At 36.8% G+C, this 16,323-nt stretch overlaps 1 protein-coding gene and 1 long non-coding RNA gene across 2 annotated transcripts in view; both read left to right on the forward strand.

The window, feature by feature from the left end:
- The window catches only part of LOC135224992 (uncharacterized), a 60,191-nt gene that overhangs the window by 16,204 nt on the left and 27,664 nt on the right, over positions 1-16,323 (forward strand). The window lies entirely within an intron of this gene.
- Positions 584-15,711, forward strand: LOC135224991 (GATA zinc finger domain-containing protein 10-like). The gene is made up of 7 exons (XM_064264287.1): positions 584-1,516; positions 9,072-9,236; positions 10,667-10,985; positions 12,092-12,224; positions 14,683-14,873; positions 15,258-15,444; positions 15,564-15,711. The coding sequence occupies exons 1-4, from the start codon at positions 1,388-1,390 to the stop codon at positions 12,196-12,198; spliced, it is 720 nt and encodes a 239-aa protein (XP_064120357.1). The 5' UTR covers positions 584-1,387; the 3' UTR covers positions 12,199-12,224; positions 14,683-14,873; positions 15,258-15,444; positions 15,564-15,711.

The following is a 16,323-nucleotide window of genomic DNA, read 5'->3' on the forward strand; positions in this document are numbered from 1 at the left end:
AGACGACGAACTCGTCTGAAGGGAGGGAGCAGTGTGTGTACGTCTGAGGTCGAGAAACGCGGTCGTCGACATAGGCAGGTCGAAACTTCCTCGTCAATGCGACCTAAAACCATAGGTGTTTTCTGCGTGTTTTGAAAGACATCACAAAAGAATAATTGGTTTTATACGCTTATACTATATCAAGAAATAAAAGGTATGGATTCCAGTGCCTTATCGACTAGGAAAAGTAAATTATATTCATGAGTGTGCGGTTACACGAGCTTTCGTTACCTCGGATGTGACTCGCCGTCGAGTATTCCATGAGGGCTGTGTAAATACGGCTTGATGTTCGAAAAAATAAGGTCACCTGTGATAGTGGAAAAATGTTAACCCTGTATATTTCGTCCATGATAGAAAATATACAAGAGTATTGTTTGTGGAGAACTGCGTTAAAACCGACAAACAAACCGGGGCATTACAATAAGTGAAATGTGTAATTACTCTGAACAACACATGTAACGCCAAGTGAATATTTTAATCAAATTCATTTTCATTCATGCAGATTTGGCAAGATCACAGTAAAAGATTTCTTAGAAATGTAAAATATATTTCCATCAGACAACCGCGTCATTCTTTTTAGTTTGTTTGTCCGCCAGAAAAGCTGTAATAGAAGGCATAGCCCATTGCAGGGGCCGTGACCTTGGCAGCCAGCTCTAGACTTATCTTCCCCGACTCCCAAATAAAAGATCTACTCGAATGTCCTTGGGGTCAGCACGACACGGGAGGAAAGGGCACCGCTGCACCCACAAAAGATTCATCTGGTTCTCCCACGAACCTTAATCCATCTCGTTGCAAAAATGAACGTGGGTCACCTTCCCTCTTTGGAGGAGGGCAGGGGAAGAGAAAGTCATTGATCATTTTGAGTGCGGTAGAGGGTATGGATCTTTGACATATGAATTCCTCAATGAGAAGTAATGATTTATACGTATTCTTGGAAACCTTTATTGGCCATTCAGATGCCATGTTATATCTAATGAAAGGATATTTGTATTAGATTAGTTGCTTGCAAAAATATACCAGTATCAACCATTGTTGAAAAAATAAAGGATTTATCAAAGGAAAAAAGCTCATTAGTGCACGCTTTCCTCATGACAGTTGCTCAACTGTGTCAAAAGGTCTCGTCGAAAATCAGCACATTGCTTTAAACTTTATTATAACAGTCCAAAATGCAAGACAGATCAGATCATACTAACAAAAGAAAAGTTGCTATCAGAACAACAGCCGAGCAAACGCTAGGCCTACGCATGACGAACCCATAACTAACTGAAGGAAGGGCGAAACATGGCAGGACTCTTCCTCCCACCTCACAGAGAAGGACGCCCAATACTTCTCCGGGAGAACCCCTTAAATGATTAAGATGTGGAGCAAAAAGCTGGTGAAACCGCCGTCGAGGGTTTACAACAGCCTACGGGACACTCACTTGGCCCACTATTTTTCCAGGCAAGATGTACTACGACACCTGGTGCATATGGGGCTGGTAAGTCTAAAGTTTTGGATTTCCTCGGTTTATATTTTGATTCTCTCTCTCTCTCTCTCTCTCTCTCTCTCGCAGCTCTTTCTCAGCCACAAAGTTTCAAGGTCTCATTCCCATCTCCACCTTGGTAGTTATCTTTCACGAAACGATGTAAATCTGAGGGATTATTATTATTAATTTTTACAAGGAGAATTATTGCCGAAGGTAAATCTGATGATTAACGGTTTTTTTATACTAGAATATTGAGGAAGACACCGCCCTCCCCCGTCCTTGCTAACATGCACCGGCTATACACAAACAACAGAAATAGAATCACCGCATGGCAAGGATACAGCTGGTTAGTCCCAGGCTGATCAATAAGGTTACTTCAGTTTTTTTTTTCCTTTTAATCCCGCGCTGTGCTTTCCATTCTTTTCAACTTCCAGGAAATATTGAACTTTTATGACCTTTTACCTCTCTGAAATTCTTCTATTATTTTCCCCCTTGTTTTAGTCTGGTTTACTTTCGAATGATGTTTAGTGATTTCAGTAATCACCTTTTATTATTCACGTGGATTTTACAGTAAGTTTTTAAAGATTCTTTTATCGTAGTATACAACTTTCTTTGATTGATGTATACATGGATGAATGAGTCTAACATTCACCACATGTGATTGCCTTTTTTTTTATGTCATGTTATTCATTTGGGTGAATAATTCAATTTTCAATGAAAGCATTGTTTTTACAGTTTATGGAATACTGAATAGCAAAAGACATGGCTTGTTTGTTGGAACAATTCAATTTTTTTTTTTCAATACGTACATGCTTATGTGTATATGATTCTCTCTCTCTCTATCTCTCTCTCTCTCTCTCTCTCTCTCTACTACTACTACACTCCTCGACTGCAGTTCTGCATTTCTTGTCAACATCGTGCGTTATACTTGCCTGGTTCGTCACGCAACTGAATAACATGGGATCCATTTGGGGTTTCCTTTGATGGTCCTGGAAAAATCTCTGTTGATGTCGACAGTTCATTTTGTTTGTTTGTTTCTTTGTTGTTTCTAAATAGTATAGTTATTTGCGTGTTTAGTTATCCGTGGTCAAAACGATTTTCGGTAAGAAGTACTGATGAATTAAACTACTGGTTTAATAGTGTTCATACATACACACACACACACACACACACACACACACACACACATATATATATATATATTATATATATATTATATATATATATATATATATATATGAACAACTTGATCACGAAGTATATAAAACGTGATGCCATGTATATATACATACTATATATATATATATATATATATATATATATATATATATATATATATATATATATTTGTGTGCGTACTTATAAATTATAACAGGTTCAAGGATTTCCAAATTGACAAAGCTTTAGAGTTGAGTAATGTGACTTAAGATAAGAGAATGTCATTTAACGAGGTCAAAAAATAGCAGTATGGTGCCTTAAAGGAGATAACTCACAAAGCTTCAAGTTAAACCAGCAGAGAATTAACATAATTTAAATGTGAATTTATGATACTCTTAATAAAATAAATCTTTTATGGGATGAAATTTAAAGATGTAAGGTTGATCTGCTGAAAGAATGTTTCTGTATCTTCAATAATTAAAACATCATTTAAACGTGAATTTATGATATCCTAAAAAAAATCTTATATGAGATGAAATTTAAAGATATGGTGTTTTATCTGCTGAATTCAATACTTTTGGAGATTTCAGCATTTGAGTAAATAAATCTTATATGGGATGAAATTTAAGATTTTAAGGTTTTATGTGCCGAAAGAATTTTCCTTTCATCTTCAATACTTCTGGAGATATTAGCATTTGAATGGCGTTACGGCCGGGCTGCCAGAAATGAGCCCGTTTCCAGTAAGACTTCGCTTCGCTACTCGTAATAAGGGGAATGATTTGAACTTCAGTTAAAATTCTTTCGATAACTACTTACCAAACCATCCGTTTTTACTCTTGATTCTTTGTCAGCACTTTTTCATTACTTTTCAGTAAAGCTTAAGAGGAGCCTAGTGAAGGTCGAAATATCTTCATTTAAACTTCGTTTTTTGCTGTGAATTTTTTCTTAACTACTCCATTCTTCGAAAGCAGCCCAACAACATCAACAATAATAATAATAACAATAGTAATAATAATGATGGAGAAATGAATCTACTGTTATGTATGGGAACATATATTTAAAGATAAAGCTCCACAGAGAGCGTTCGGGAATCTGTTCCGTTCCTCTTTTCAGTAATAATAATAATAATAATAATAATAATAATAACAGTGAAGATACTAGTGCCGATAATTATGAAGAGGACTCTGGAAACAACCATGAAATCAAATGTGTTGCAGCCAATTTGATTCAGACGACAGCAAATTGAGGTCATTTGAGCGACTCTAGAAGGGAGGTTCTCGCCCTCTCCCCTCTCCTCCTCCCCCCGCCCAAAAGACGAAGAAAATAAACGTGAAAACAAATGGATAGGAAATTTGATTGAGATGAGTGAGGAATTTTGTGAAGTTTTAGCAAAGATAAGTTTCCTTTTTTTCTAACGTGCGTTAGTTGTTAAGGTAGATATATAATGCCTTAAAAATATGAAACTAAGCTATGCAACAATATCAACTCTAATTATATTGGTACTGTGGAATGATCATGAAATGCATTATCAGGGGCGCTGATCTACTGGTCACTTTTTACTATATGCATATGGAATTGTCATAGCCACAATGCTCTCGTCACTCCTCGAATTCATGGCGCTTTTTTGGATACGATTGTCGCTACAAAACCTTAAGATCCAAGTGCGAGATATATGAAGGAATTATGATGTCCGGTAGCGAGAAATGAACCCCGATTACCATAATCACGACGAGGTCACGTTGCCGACCTGACCACGAGAAGGAAAAAAGTCTATTGCCTCTTGCACTTACATATACCTGTCTATTCCAGCTCTAATAAATATATCTGAAAACCACAGGTATATGTAGCATGTACGAGAGGCAATAGACTATTATTCTTCTCGTGGTCAGGTCAGCAACGTGACCTCGTCGTGATTATGGCAATTTCTTCATATTTCTTTCTTGACTTGGATCTTAAGGCTTTTGTAGCGACAAACTTACCCAAAAAAAGCGCGAAGAATTCGAGAATTTACGAGAGCATTGCGGCTATTACAATTACACAAACACGCACACACACACGCACACATATGTATATTATATATATAATAGAATATATATTATATTATATATATAATATATATATATATATATATATATATATATATATATGTATATATATATATATATATATATATGTGTGTGTGTGTGTGTGTGTGTGTATGTATATATATGTATGTATGTATGTATTGGTATATACAGTAAATTTTGTTGTTTTTACTTTTAAAAAGATTCATATTACTGCAACAAATTCAAAAGAAAGAAACAACCAGATACCCTTCCCCCGACCCCCCCAAAAAAAAGGAAAACCATACTTAAAATTTTTACTCTGATACTTGCAAGTTTTTTTTTTAAATTGTAAATCTTCACGGAGTTGCAATTGAAGACTTTACTGCTTTGTGTGAAAAAGTGCCTCTGCACATTCCTTGAAAATGTAGTCGGTAGAAATGTCATTACCCCTGCACGTTTATTTCCTGGACATCATAATAGTTTCATATAAAATAGTTCTCGTTACTGTCGTTTTTTTCAGCCTTTTACTTTATCATATTTTCGTCTATACATAGAGAAGAGAGAGAGAGAGAGAGAGAGAGAGAGAGAGAGAGAGAGAGAGATCTTACCTTACCTTACCTTACCTTAAAACTTGTTCTGGTTGCCCCAGGTCCCTCAGCGTGAGGCACCTCTAATGTCTACCAAAGATTTTCTAATGCGTCTTCCGGTATATTTTGCATCTTCCAATCTTGGATGGTCTGGGATGCAGCCTAGATATTTGTCGAGCTTATTCATAAACACATCTACGCTCACTCCTGATATGTTCCTCAGATGAGCTGGCAACGCATTAAGTAGACGCTGCAGTATCGATGCTGGTGCGTAGTGGGTTAATGTCCTGTGTGCTTTCTTTAATTTTCCTGGTATAGTTTTGGGCACTATTAATCTACCTCTTCTTGCTATTTCTGATATTTTTAGCTCTATGATGTTTTCGGTAATTCTTTCTATCTGTTTCCATGCCTGTATTATCGTGTAGCGTTCTCATCTCCTTTTTAGACTATATGATTTTAAAAATTGTAGTCTTTCCCAGTAGTCAAGATCCTTAACTTCTATTCTAGCTGTCAAAGACCTTTGTACACTCTATTTGTGCAATATCCTTTTGGTAGAGTGGGTACCATATCATATTGCAATATTCAAGTGGACTACGTACATACGTTTTATAAAGCATAATCATGCGTTCGGCTTTTCTTGTTCAGAAGTGCCGTAACAACATTCCCATTTTTGCTTTGCATTTTGCCACTAGTATTACTATTTGTTCATTGCATAATATGTTCCTATTCAACATCAAACCAAGGTCTTTAACTGATTCATTATTTGTGATTGTCTCGTTATTAGGTCCCCTATAAGCATATAGTGTTTCTTCTTTAGCTCCATAATATATCGATACAAATCTATCAGAGTTAAATACCATCCTATTTACCTCTGCCCATTCATATATTTTGTTTAGGTCTCTCTGTAGCGAGTTCCTATCTTCATCACAAGTAATTTCTCTACTTATTCTTGTGTCATTGGCGAAACTACTCACTACCGAGTCCTTAACATTACTGTCTATGTCTGCAGTCATAATAACAAACAGCAATGCAGCTAATACCGTACCTAGTGGCACACCGGATATTACCTTAGCTTCATCCGATTTCTCATCGTTTGCAATCACTGTCTGTTTTCAGTTTTGTAAAAATTCTTTTATCCATCTTCCTACTTTGTCTACTATGTTATGTTTTCTAATTTTCTTCGCTAATATATTATGGTCTATCTTGTCAAAAGCTTTTGCAAAGTCTACGTAAACCACATCTGTATCTTTTTCTTTGATCATATTTTTATATATGTTCTCATGGTGGGCTAACAGTTGGGTTTGCGTACGTTTTCTGGGTACAAAACCATGTTTTCCTGTATTAAACTTTCATAATATGTGATATTAGACTCACAGGCCTATAATTACTTGCCTCTAGTCTTGATCCACTTTTGAAAGTAGGGGTAATATATGCTAATTTACGTTCATCAAAAATCTTACCTGTATCTACACTTTGTCTTAATAATATTACGAGCGGGGGTATAAAATTAACTACTTTCTTTAACAAAATGGCAGGGACGCCATCTGGTCCGTCTACTGATCCACTTTTAATTTCATTAATAGCCTGCACAATATCGGCTTCATTAATATCTATCCGGTAAATATTCACTATTTTCATCTCTTATTTCCATATCATTATCTTCATTATCAATTCTAGGCCTTTTTTTCATTCGTTTATCTCCCTTCATTTCTTAGAGGGCCTATTTCTACTCTTCTTTTATTCATCTTTTTCGCATAAGAGTACAATAGTTTGGGGTTTTGCTTAATATTTTCTAGGGTCTTTTCTTCTAAGTCCGGTTTTTCATTTTCTATTGATTGTATAATCTTTTGTTCTGCATTTTCTATCTTACTTTTTAGTTTCCATCACTTTCCATGCATTCTTTTCTTGTGCAAGATCTTTTTTCCACTTTCTGATTTTCTGGAACAAGATCCTTCTGTCTCTTGGTAGGCATGACTGATGTTTACTTATCCACTATTTTCTCTAATATTTTGTCATATACCCGTATTTACCTGTATATTATCACTTACGACTATGTTTTCCCAGTCGTCTTAGTTTAATTCTTCATTTATTTCTGACCATTTTATATTCTTACTATAAAAATTTATTTTCCATATCCCTCCCACTTTTTCATCACTTGCTTATCTCTGTTTTCACTTGCTTTGGAATGGACTATTATTTCTATAGCATTATGATCTAAAATACTTTTATTATGCTATTCTTTCTTTAACATAAATTCCACCTCGTTCACAAATTTAGGTTAGGCTAAACTTTTATCCTTTCTTGTTGGCAGGTGATTTATTTGTTGAATGTTGTGTTCTAGTAGCATATCTAATAGATTTTCAAATTGCCTGTTATCTTCTTCACTACTATTACTCTCTTTTTATATGTATAAATACAACCACAATCTCCTATTCGTTCTTGCCATTCTACGAAAGGAAAGTTTAAGTCTCCGGATAGGAGTATAGTCCAGTCTTTGTGATTTCTACAAAGATCATCTAATTTTTCTATTATTATGTCAAACTCTAGTATTAGGGGGTCTATATATTGCGATGTTCACTAATTTTTCTTATTCAAATTCTACCGCTATTAATTCACATTCTGAGAGAGAGAGAGAGAGAGAGAGAGAGAGAGAGAGGTATATATTAAGATGTTCACTAATTTTTCAGATTCAAATTCTACTGCTGTTAATTCACATTCTGCGAGAGAGAGAGAGAGAGAGAGAGAGAGAGAGAGAGAGAGAGAGAGAGAGAGAGAGAGAGAGAGAGATGTAGCTTTGAAGTTTAAAAACTTGGAGGTAATGTGGGATCTTTTATACTAACACTACTTTCGTCCATTCCAGTACTACGTAAAATCGCCCCTTGATATTTAAAAATTCTAAGATCATAAGATGTCACAAGAAATAAAACTGACAGTAAATATGAATACCACGTATATACTTCACGCATTTACTCATTTAAAGTGACGCCAGTGCAGTTTTTTTTTGTTTTTTTATTCCACGGGACACATAGACCCTTCGTTAGATCTACGAGGTTATTTTAAATATAATTCTCTGAAAATCTCTCGGAGTAACACAACACAATTCAGTTTCTACCTACAAAGTCAACTGAAATATCTCTCCATTATTTCCGTTTGTTGAATTGTAATCCTCTTGGGGAAAAAATATAAGTTTACCAATATTCTTTTACTTAAATTTTTTTTTTTAACCTTAAATCTCTGACAGTGTGTTGAAGGGCCTCTGATGTTTTTTATTGTGTATTTAACGTTTTAAAGCAATATTTCCAATTGAGACAATGTTCCCCTATTGTCGTAGGTCAATTTCGTAATGTCTTTTACAGAAAGTAGCTTTTTCATGTGTTTTTATTCTCCTTTACTTTGACCTATTTGTGAGGATCGTACAATACTGATTTTAGACTAGGGTCTTTTTATTATAGGTTATAGGTTATTTCAGTTCTGTCTTTCTACGTATTTGAAGTTTTATGTGAGTAGTTTCAGGTGAATGCTCACACACACACACACACACACACACACACACATATATATATATATATATATATATATATATCTATATATATATATATATATATATGTGTGTGTGTGTGTGTGTGTGCGTGTGACTGTGTGTGTGTAATTCTGCTCATATAATCATTCGTGAAACATTTGATATTCTCAGGTTTAGTTAAAATAGAAAAGGAAACTATTTTTTGACCTCTGCATTTGCCATTTTCAAACATGCTCTGTCACCCGTTCTCCCTCCAGGTGACTCGAAATGGAGAAATCGTCCCAGAGACGGAGTGGAAGAAACTCTACGCCAAGCAAGAGAGACGGGAGAAAGAGAGAGAGAAGGAGAACCACAGGAGAAGATTGCTGGAAGCAGAAGAGGCAGCGAAGAGGAGGGTGAAACAAAAGATTAGGAGAAGAGAAGTGAGGAGAAAATAGCTAAAGAGGAGATGAATGAAGTGATTGCGGAGAGAGTTCGTGGTGTAGTAAATTGCTTCTTCTTGCGTCGAATGATATTTTGATATTCACGAAATGAGAGTAGCCACTGTTTTTTAAATGGAAATGTATTATTAATAAGATTGTTTTGCAACTGGAACCTCAAAAAATTTCGAGAGAAGATGCAATGTATTACTACTCAAAAGTAATTCTCCTCCTTGTATCTTGATCATTTGCTTACGGTTTTGTCTATTTAATTGTTTATGATTTTTTTTCTTTTCTAATAGCTGATCTCTTCTTTCTGTGTTTCGTAATCATTTCTGTTGCTGCTTTCAACTGGACACCATAGTATTCTTTGGAAGCATGAATTTAAAGTCAGTGGCCCCTATGGTGGGCTTGTTCCATATGAATAGGGTTCATCTTCTGCATATTATAATAATGATAATAATTACACACACCAGGCAGCGGCTTGAATCCCACAGGCGAGGAAGAACTTATTATATATATATTTATAATAATTCCTCTTGGGTGTGAGCTATTACTCAGGTATAGTGAACTGTATATTAAACGAATGTTGTGGCTTGATATTTGTGAATATACAAGATGTCAAGGTGTATGTGACAAGAACTCACATATCCACAGATATTAAGACACAACTATGGTTTGATATCCAGTTCACTCTACTTTAGGAATAACTTTATTTATTGATTCGTTGATATATATATGTATATATATATATATGTAATGTATATATATATATATATATATATATATATATATATTATATATATATCTAATATATATATATGAGGTTCAAGAGGCCCATTGATACTTCACATGAAGGCCAAGATTTATTATAAAACTCTTCGCACATCAACTTTGTGCATCTTCAGTCTGTTTAAAGAGAAATTCATAAACTAAAACTAACAAAAATAAGGATTCACAATAGCATTCATGTTAAAGTGCAATAAAAATAAAAATATAGTTATTAAAGAAGAGAAGAAGAACCACTTGCTTTCCTTCCATTCTAGTTGGTTGGTACCTCAGTGGTTCTTCTTCTCTTTTTTACCTATTTATATTTTTATTGCCTTTTAACATGAATACTATTATGAATCCTTATTTTTAGTTTTTAATATATGAATTTCTCTTTTAACAGACTGAAAATGCACAAAGTTTAATGTGCGAAACGTTTTATAATAAATCTTGGCCTTCATGTGAAGTATCAATGGACCTCCTGAACCTCCAGTATACCTTATATATATATATATATATATATATATATATATATATATATATATATATATATATATATATATATATATATATACATAGATATTATATATAGAGCTATTTATTTATCTATTTATGCATTAATTTAGCTAATTACTTATTCATTTATATTTATCTATTCCAAACAGGCCCAGTTGGCACGCCAGCCCTCAGCGTCGGAACCCGACCTCATCCACTTCGACATCGAATGGAGCTTCCGCCCCGTCAGCGTCACCACCGAGGAAGCCCAGACGTCCAGTGGGACCCGGGGGACGTCGAACGGGACGTCAGGAGACACCTCGGGGGCCAACCAAAACAACAACAATAACAACAACGAGACCTCGGGTCCTTCAGAAATCTTCTCCTCCGACACCAACGATTCTAAAGGAAGGTCGGACAGGGGTCAGATCAGGATCACGGGATTCCGGGAGTCCTCCACTGAAACGGCGCAGTGGAAGAAGACGAATCGTGAGTGTTTCCCCCGTAGAAGGGTCGTGTCGTCAGTGCACCTCAACGGTACACTGTAGGAATTAATTCCAGGCATTTTCTTAGGGTTCTTTGCGGGTCCTTCGGAGCCATAGCTTGCAGGCTCTTCAGCTCTTTTTACTATGCTTCCTTTCACATTCTCCTTCTTCCATCTTACTTTCCACCCTTCCCTAACAATTGTTACAACATTATGTTCGGTGCTGAATGACCTCTTAAATGTCATCGCTTGGTCTTTTGTCTAACTTTTATGTTCCTATCCTATAGTCCTCCGATGTCGGTACCTCTGATCTTCTTTCCCACCGTTATCCATACACTAAGGGGTCGGTTGCCTGATGCGCCTTTCCTTACAGCATCAGGCATGGTTTATTATTTGGCAAAGGGTTTTTTACGACCGCATGCCCTTGCTGTCATCAACCACAGTTATTGGCGGTGGGCCTCGCCTTTGACTAAAAAGTGAGACTGCAAGGTAGCAGTTTCCACAGTTATTGGCGGTGGGCCTAGCCTTTTACTAAAGAAGTAAGATTGCAAGGCAGCAGCTGTCTTTTAGCCGCCTTTTACGACACGCAGGACCTACGGTAGTAGTATTCTTACGCCCCTACCACAGGGTGGTTGTCGGTAGCTGTGATAAAAGGCCTAAATGTTTCAAGCATTCTTGCCTTAAAGAATCACATAGATAAGTTTATTATACATTAACTTCAGAATAATAAAGACTTTTCGTTTAACTCCGTAAAAATAAAATTGACTTCATTTTCATAAAACATGAAAAGAAATTGTTCATTCTTTGCGTAGTTGTAAGTAAAATACTTCCCTTTCTTTTTGAGTGTAGTAAGGAAGCAGTTTTAATTGAAAATATATATTATATTTATTTTTCTTTTATATTCATTGCAACAGTTTTTCCTCCAAGAATAAATATGTGTATTTTTGTCTTTATTCCTGCAATTCCTCATTTATTTCTTCCTGTTCTTGGAGATCAAAATAGATAGCTTTCTAGAAAAATGAAATTACTTTTTCTGTCCACTTGACGTATCGTCCCCCATAATCTGAACTCCGTGTTTATCTGCTTTTCTTTTGTTCGTCTTTTATTATAGAGTATCCCACAAAAGCCCGGTTGGTTTATTGGACGTCGTGGGGTGGTTGGGGAACCTTACGTTGCCTTCTCTTGGTCCCAATCCGTCCCCGAGATACATTCACATAATTCGACCAACGAACAGCTGTAGAGAAGTAAGTGGTCTATATTTCCGTAACTATATTTCTGTAACTGTATCCTTCAGTTTTACGTGGGAAAATTAAAATAGTAATGACGACCAAAATGGCAGTAATTCATCATTTCACGTGATTTTACTTGGAGAAATTTCTTTTTCTTATCTCATGCACCTATAGAAATACCCCGCAGGGGAGTAGTGCCCCAATGCACGCAATGCACCATAGGCATTGCCTAAGGTTCTTTGCAGCGTCCCTTCGGCCACAACCTGCAGCCCTGATCATTTCTTCACTGTACCTCTATACATGTTCTTTGTCTTCCATCTTACTTTCCTCAACCTTCTCCACAAACAATGTTTCCTGGTGCAACCGCTTTGAGGCTTTCCTCCTGTTACGCCTTTCAAACCTTTTTGTTCTCAATTTCCCTTTCAGCGCTGAATGACCTCAGAGGTGCCAGTGCTTGGCATTTGGCCTAGATTTTATATTCTATTCTACAGAAAGAAATAAAACCAACATTTTTATTAGAACACAACAAGAGGAGTACGCGTGCGCTGTTGCTTCCGTGTTCTGGTATGTGTCACATCCACCTTTTTAAAATTACAATTCATGCAGCATTTTTACAAGGCCGTGCGGAAGGGTCCTTGATTGTAAGAACAAATGGCTACGGTGGAATGCAGGCATTTTCATGGTAACGGCCACTGCTCTCCGAATAAGGCTGAGGGGAGTTAGGTCAATATAGAATGGAAACTTAAAGACCTTGAGGAAGCTTTCCGTGACGATTCTAAGGAAGACCACGCAAGTCACGTGATAAAGCTGTCCCAGAAACGTCATTGTGAGATCGTTAAAAACCCCTACTACAAATGATTGTCTTGTGGAATGATCGTTGTGTGACATGAAAATGACATATTTTGAGAAATTTGGTTACATTTTTAAGTGGCACAACACTGCAAACTTTGTCGGCCTCATAACACATTTATTTTCACGTCTAGGTTTCTGTATTCGTATTGTTCACATATAAAACTCCCACTTTAATGTAGAACAATTCTCCTTGTTTTTTACTTATATTTTTTATCCATTTATTGATGCCTTCTTTCTGTATTTCCTATTGCCCTATGTTTCATCTTCCAAAAGAACAGCCTTTTTTTAGCAGCTTAGATTGCATGTCATTGGTGCTCTGTGTGGGTTTGTTCTCCTTGAATAAGGCTCATTGTCGAAAATTTCTTCGACGAAGTAGAGTGGACTTTATTTTTTAAAATGTAATTTGGTTCAAGCCTGGATGTTCTAGGCTCCACAGACACGACTGCAAACCTCCGACTCAGGCGTTGGGTAACACAAACTAAGCTCAACTTCACAATTTATTACAAAAGTTAAACTATGAAATGCCCTGAATGCGCACATTTACCTTACTACAATAACTCATCAAGACTTGCGACAGGCAGGCGAACAAAGAAGGCCTCATGGCCTGAAGAAAGGTACGATTGCAAAGGAAATTTCAAGAATGACAAAGATCATTTGTGAACCTGGGCAATTTGACTTAAATACGAAAAATCAAGACACTTCAAAACACAAATCAACGTTGACTTTCCGACCACACGTTCTGTTGACACCCACTGTGGGTCTCTTTTGCTTTCAGGATTACCAAGATAAGTCCCGATTCCAAGACAAGTGTTGGGCTTTGCCAGCCATTCGACCTCTCGTATCTGGCCCACGATTCGGAAGCGCCGACTTCGAAGCGCCACACTTAGCCGCTCTTGACTCTTATTATGGAGAAATAAATAATTATAGCAGTGAAGCCGATCGCTGGTTTGGTTAGATTAAGCTAGCTTCGTGCTGGCACTGGCTCTTGCATTCCAGCAGTCCACAATGCCGATCGCTGGTCGACATTGGCTTTTATAGTTGCTTCCAGGGACGCTTCAAGAACAATTTCTAGAGTCCTTAAATTACAAGATTAATTTGTCCAGTAGAACGGTGATCGGAGAAGGCATGCAAAATCAGCAATGCAACCACTGATACAGGAATGGCGGATCTCAGGTCCAGGTCAAGCAGGGGTTGTCGTCGATGGTCGTATCATACCAACACCGACGACAACCCCTGCTTGACCTGGACCTGAGATCCGCCATTCCTGTTACCAATATACTGATAATATCAGTATTGACAAGCAAAGTCCTGTTTTGAATTAAAAATATCACATTCAGTATTATCTAGATTTATCCCAATATGAATATTGGCCAATTATTAAGAAGTATCGGTGAGCCAGAGAAGAGACTAATAAGAAAAATAGAAAAGATAATATATAAGATTAATTCCCCGAATTCTGCCATTTTATTCAACAGAATTTGTTTAAAAGAGGGTCTTCTTCCAAAATAATAATATTAATAAAACTTTGTACAATTAGATGAAGATTAACTTATATTACTTAAAGTAACCTCAGGTTAGATAAGATAAAATCACCCTAGGTAACCTTGACGTTAATTCGCAGGTGTGGTCTAGACTATGTCCGCCTCAGCCGATGTGCAGTCGCCCTCCCAGAGCCCCATCCCCACCTCATCTACGCTTGGTGTACGCCAGGGGCGGCGCTCCCTGCCATACTCACCACTGACCTGGCTCTTCTGCAGCAACCTGCCGGTGCTCACAATGTCACTGTGTTCCACGGCGTTGTTCAGGAAGGAGGTTGATCCCTTTGTTCGTTGTTTTCAACTAAGAAATGTTGGATATGTTGTGAAAATTTCTCATAATTAGAAAGGCAGCATTATTTTAGCTAATCAAATATTATAGTTTCATTTATTGAAGGTAATAAAAATTAAAAAAATAAATGGGTAACCCTTTACTTAAAATATGAGAGCAAAAAGAAAATGCAGTAGTTACTTAAAGGATTGAATTATAAGATAAGAAAGTACAAAAATCACTTAAAGGATTAGATTCAACAAATGCCTCTTAATTAAAATGAGTTACAAAGACGAGGTTTAATCCAGTATCACAAGAAATCAATGAAAAGTACAGACTCTTAATTCAAAAAGTTAATTTTTTTCCTTAAGTAAAGTTTTCCGCCTACAGACGAGATCGAGTTCACCTCCCTCAGGCGGGAAGGCTTCCCGTTTTCTTTGACGATATACGAGCACAACGTCACCACCGGGAGGCTGAGCGCTTGCTGCGAGCATCGCTACGCCCCTGGGAGCCGACTGGGTGGTCCCTCAGGTCACCTCAGGGTCGTGGAGATCGTCGGAGGAGAACCTTGTCTCAGGTGATGAATTATTATTATAATTTTTTTTTAATTATTATTAAAGTTATGACGAGAATAATAGAGAAGATGAAGATGGTAGGCCTAATGACATGAACCTCATTATCGACCTTTTCCCCCAGGTGCCAACTGAGGTCAGTGGAGAAGCGACACCAAACGCGACAGAGAGGAAATTTGACCAAACCTAAGGACAAAGATCAAAGTAGTACGCGTCCTTATACGCCTCCTGATGAAAATGGTATGTAGATTCAGAATGGTGTTTTCCTTTGCACCAGGAGTCCAACGTAAAGCCAACTCAGTTGTGTAGTCTAACTTAGATATGATGACAAAGAGAAATGAAATCGGACACCAGCAGAAGAGGAAACTCAGGGGCATTGTCATGAATAGGCTTAAAAGTAAAAATTAATGTGGGAGGAAAAGGCATAGTGGTAACACTCCAAAGGGTGATATTTTTGGTAGGCCTAAGTAGGTTTGTAAATCAGGAAGAAAAGTTACGAGCCTAACACTCCAGAAGGTTACGTATTTGGTAGGCCTATGTAGGTTCATAATTCAGGAAGAAAGTGAATGGGGATCTTACCACATAGTGTTAGATACCTCAGTTTTTATACATGCTGCTTTGACTAAGTAGCACTACATTTGATCACATTTGACATGACATTTTATCATCTTCGACGTCCATCAAGTTTTGTTTCATAAATTCAGTTGAGTAAGGAAGGGTCGAGCTCTATAAGAGGTTGTTGAACTCACGATAGGAAGTAATCGAACATTAGTTTGTTCTCTGTAAAAACAAAAAGAAAAAGTTTTTAGGAATTCTTTTAAGATTTCAGTTGCATGTGAACATAACTTCTTGGAAATGGCATTCTTTGTGGTCATAAAAGAAGG

Source organism: Macrobrachium nipponense, chromosome 12 (assembly GCF_015104395.2).
Source record: "Macrobrachium nipponense isolate FS-2020 chromosome 12, ASM1510439v2, whole genome shotgun sequence".
In the NCBI taxonomy this organism is placed as follows: domain Eukaryota; kingdom Metazoa; phylum Arthropoda; class Malacostraca; order Decapoda; family Palaemonidae; genus Macrobrachium; species Macrobrachium nipponense.

What these genes read in the sequence shown, in the direction of transcription:
- LOC135224991 (XM_064264287.1), top strand. Translation starts at nt 1,388, where the DNA reads ATGATTAAGATGTGGAGCAAAAAGCTGGTGAAACCGCCGTCGAGGGTT. An exon ending in ACCTGGTGCATATGGGGCTG is followed by an intron (nt 1,517 to 9,071) that starts GTAAGTCTAAAG and finishes TTCTCCCTCCAG; the next exon opens with GTGACTCGAAATGGAGAAAT. An exon ending in GCAGTGGAAGAAGACGAATC is followed by an intron (nt 10,986 to 12,091) that starts GTGAGTGTTTCC and finishes CTTTTATTATAG; the next exon opens with AGTATCCCACAAAAGCCCGG.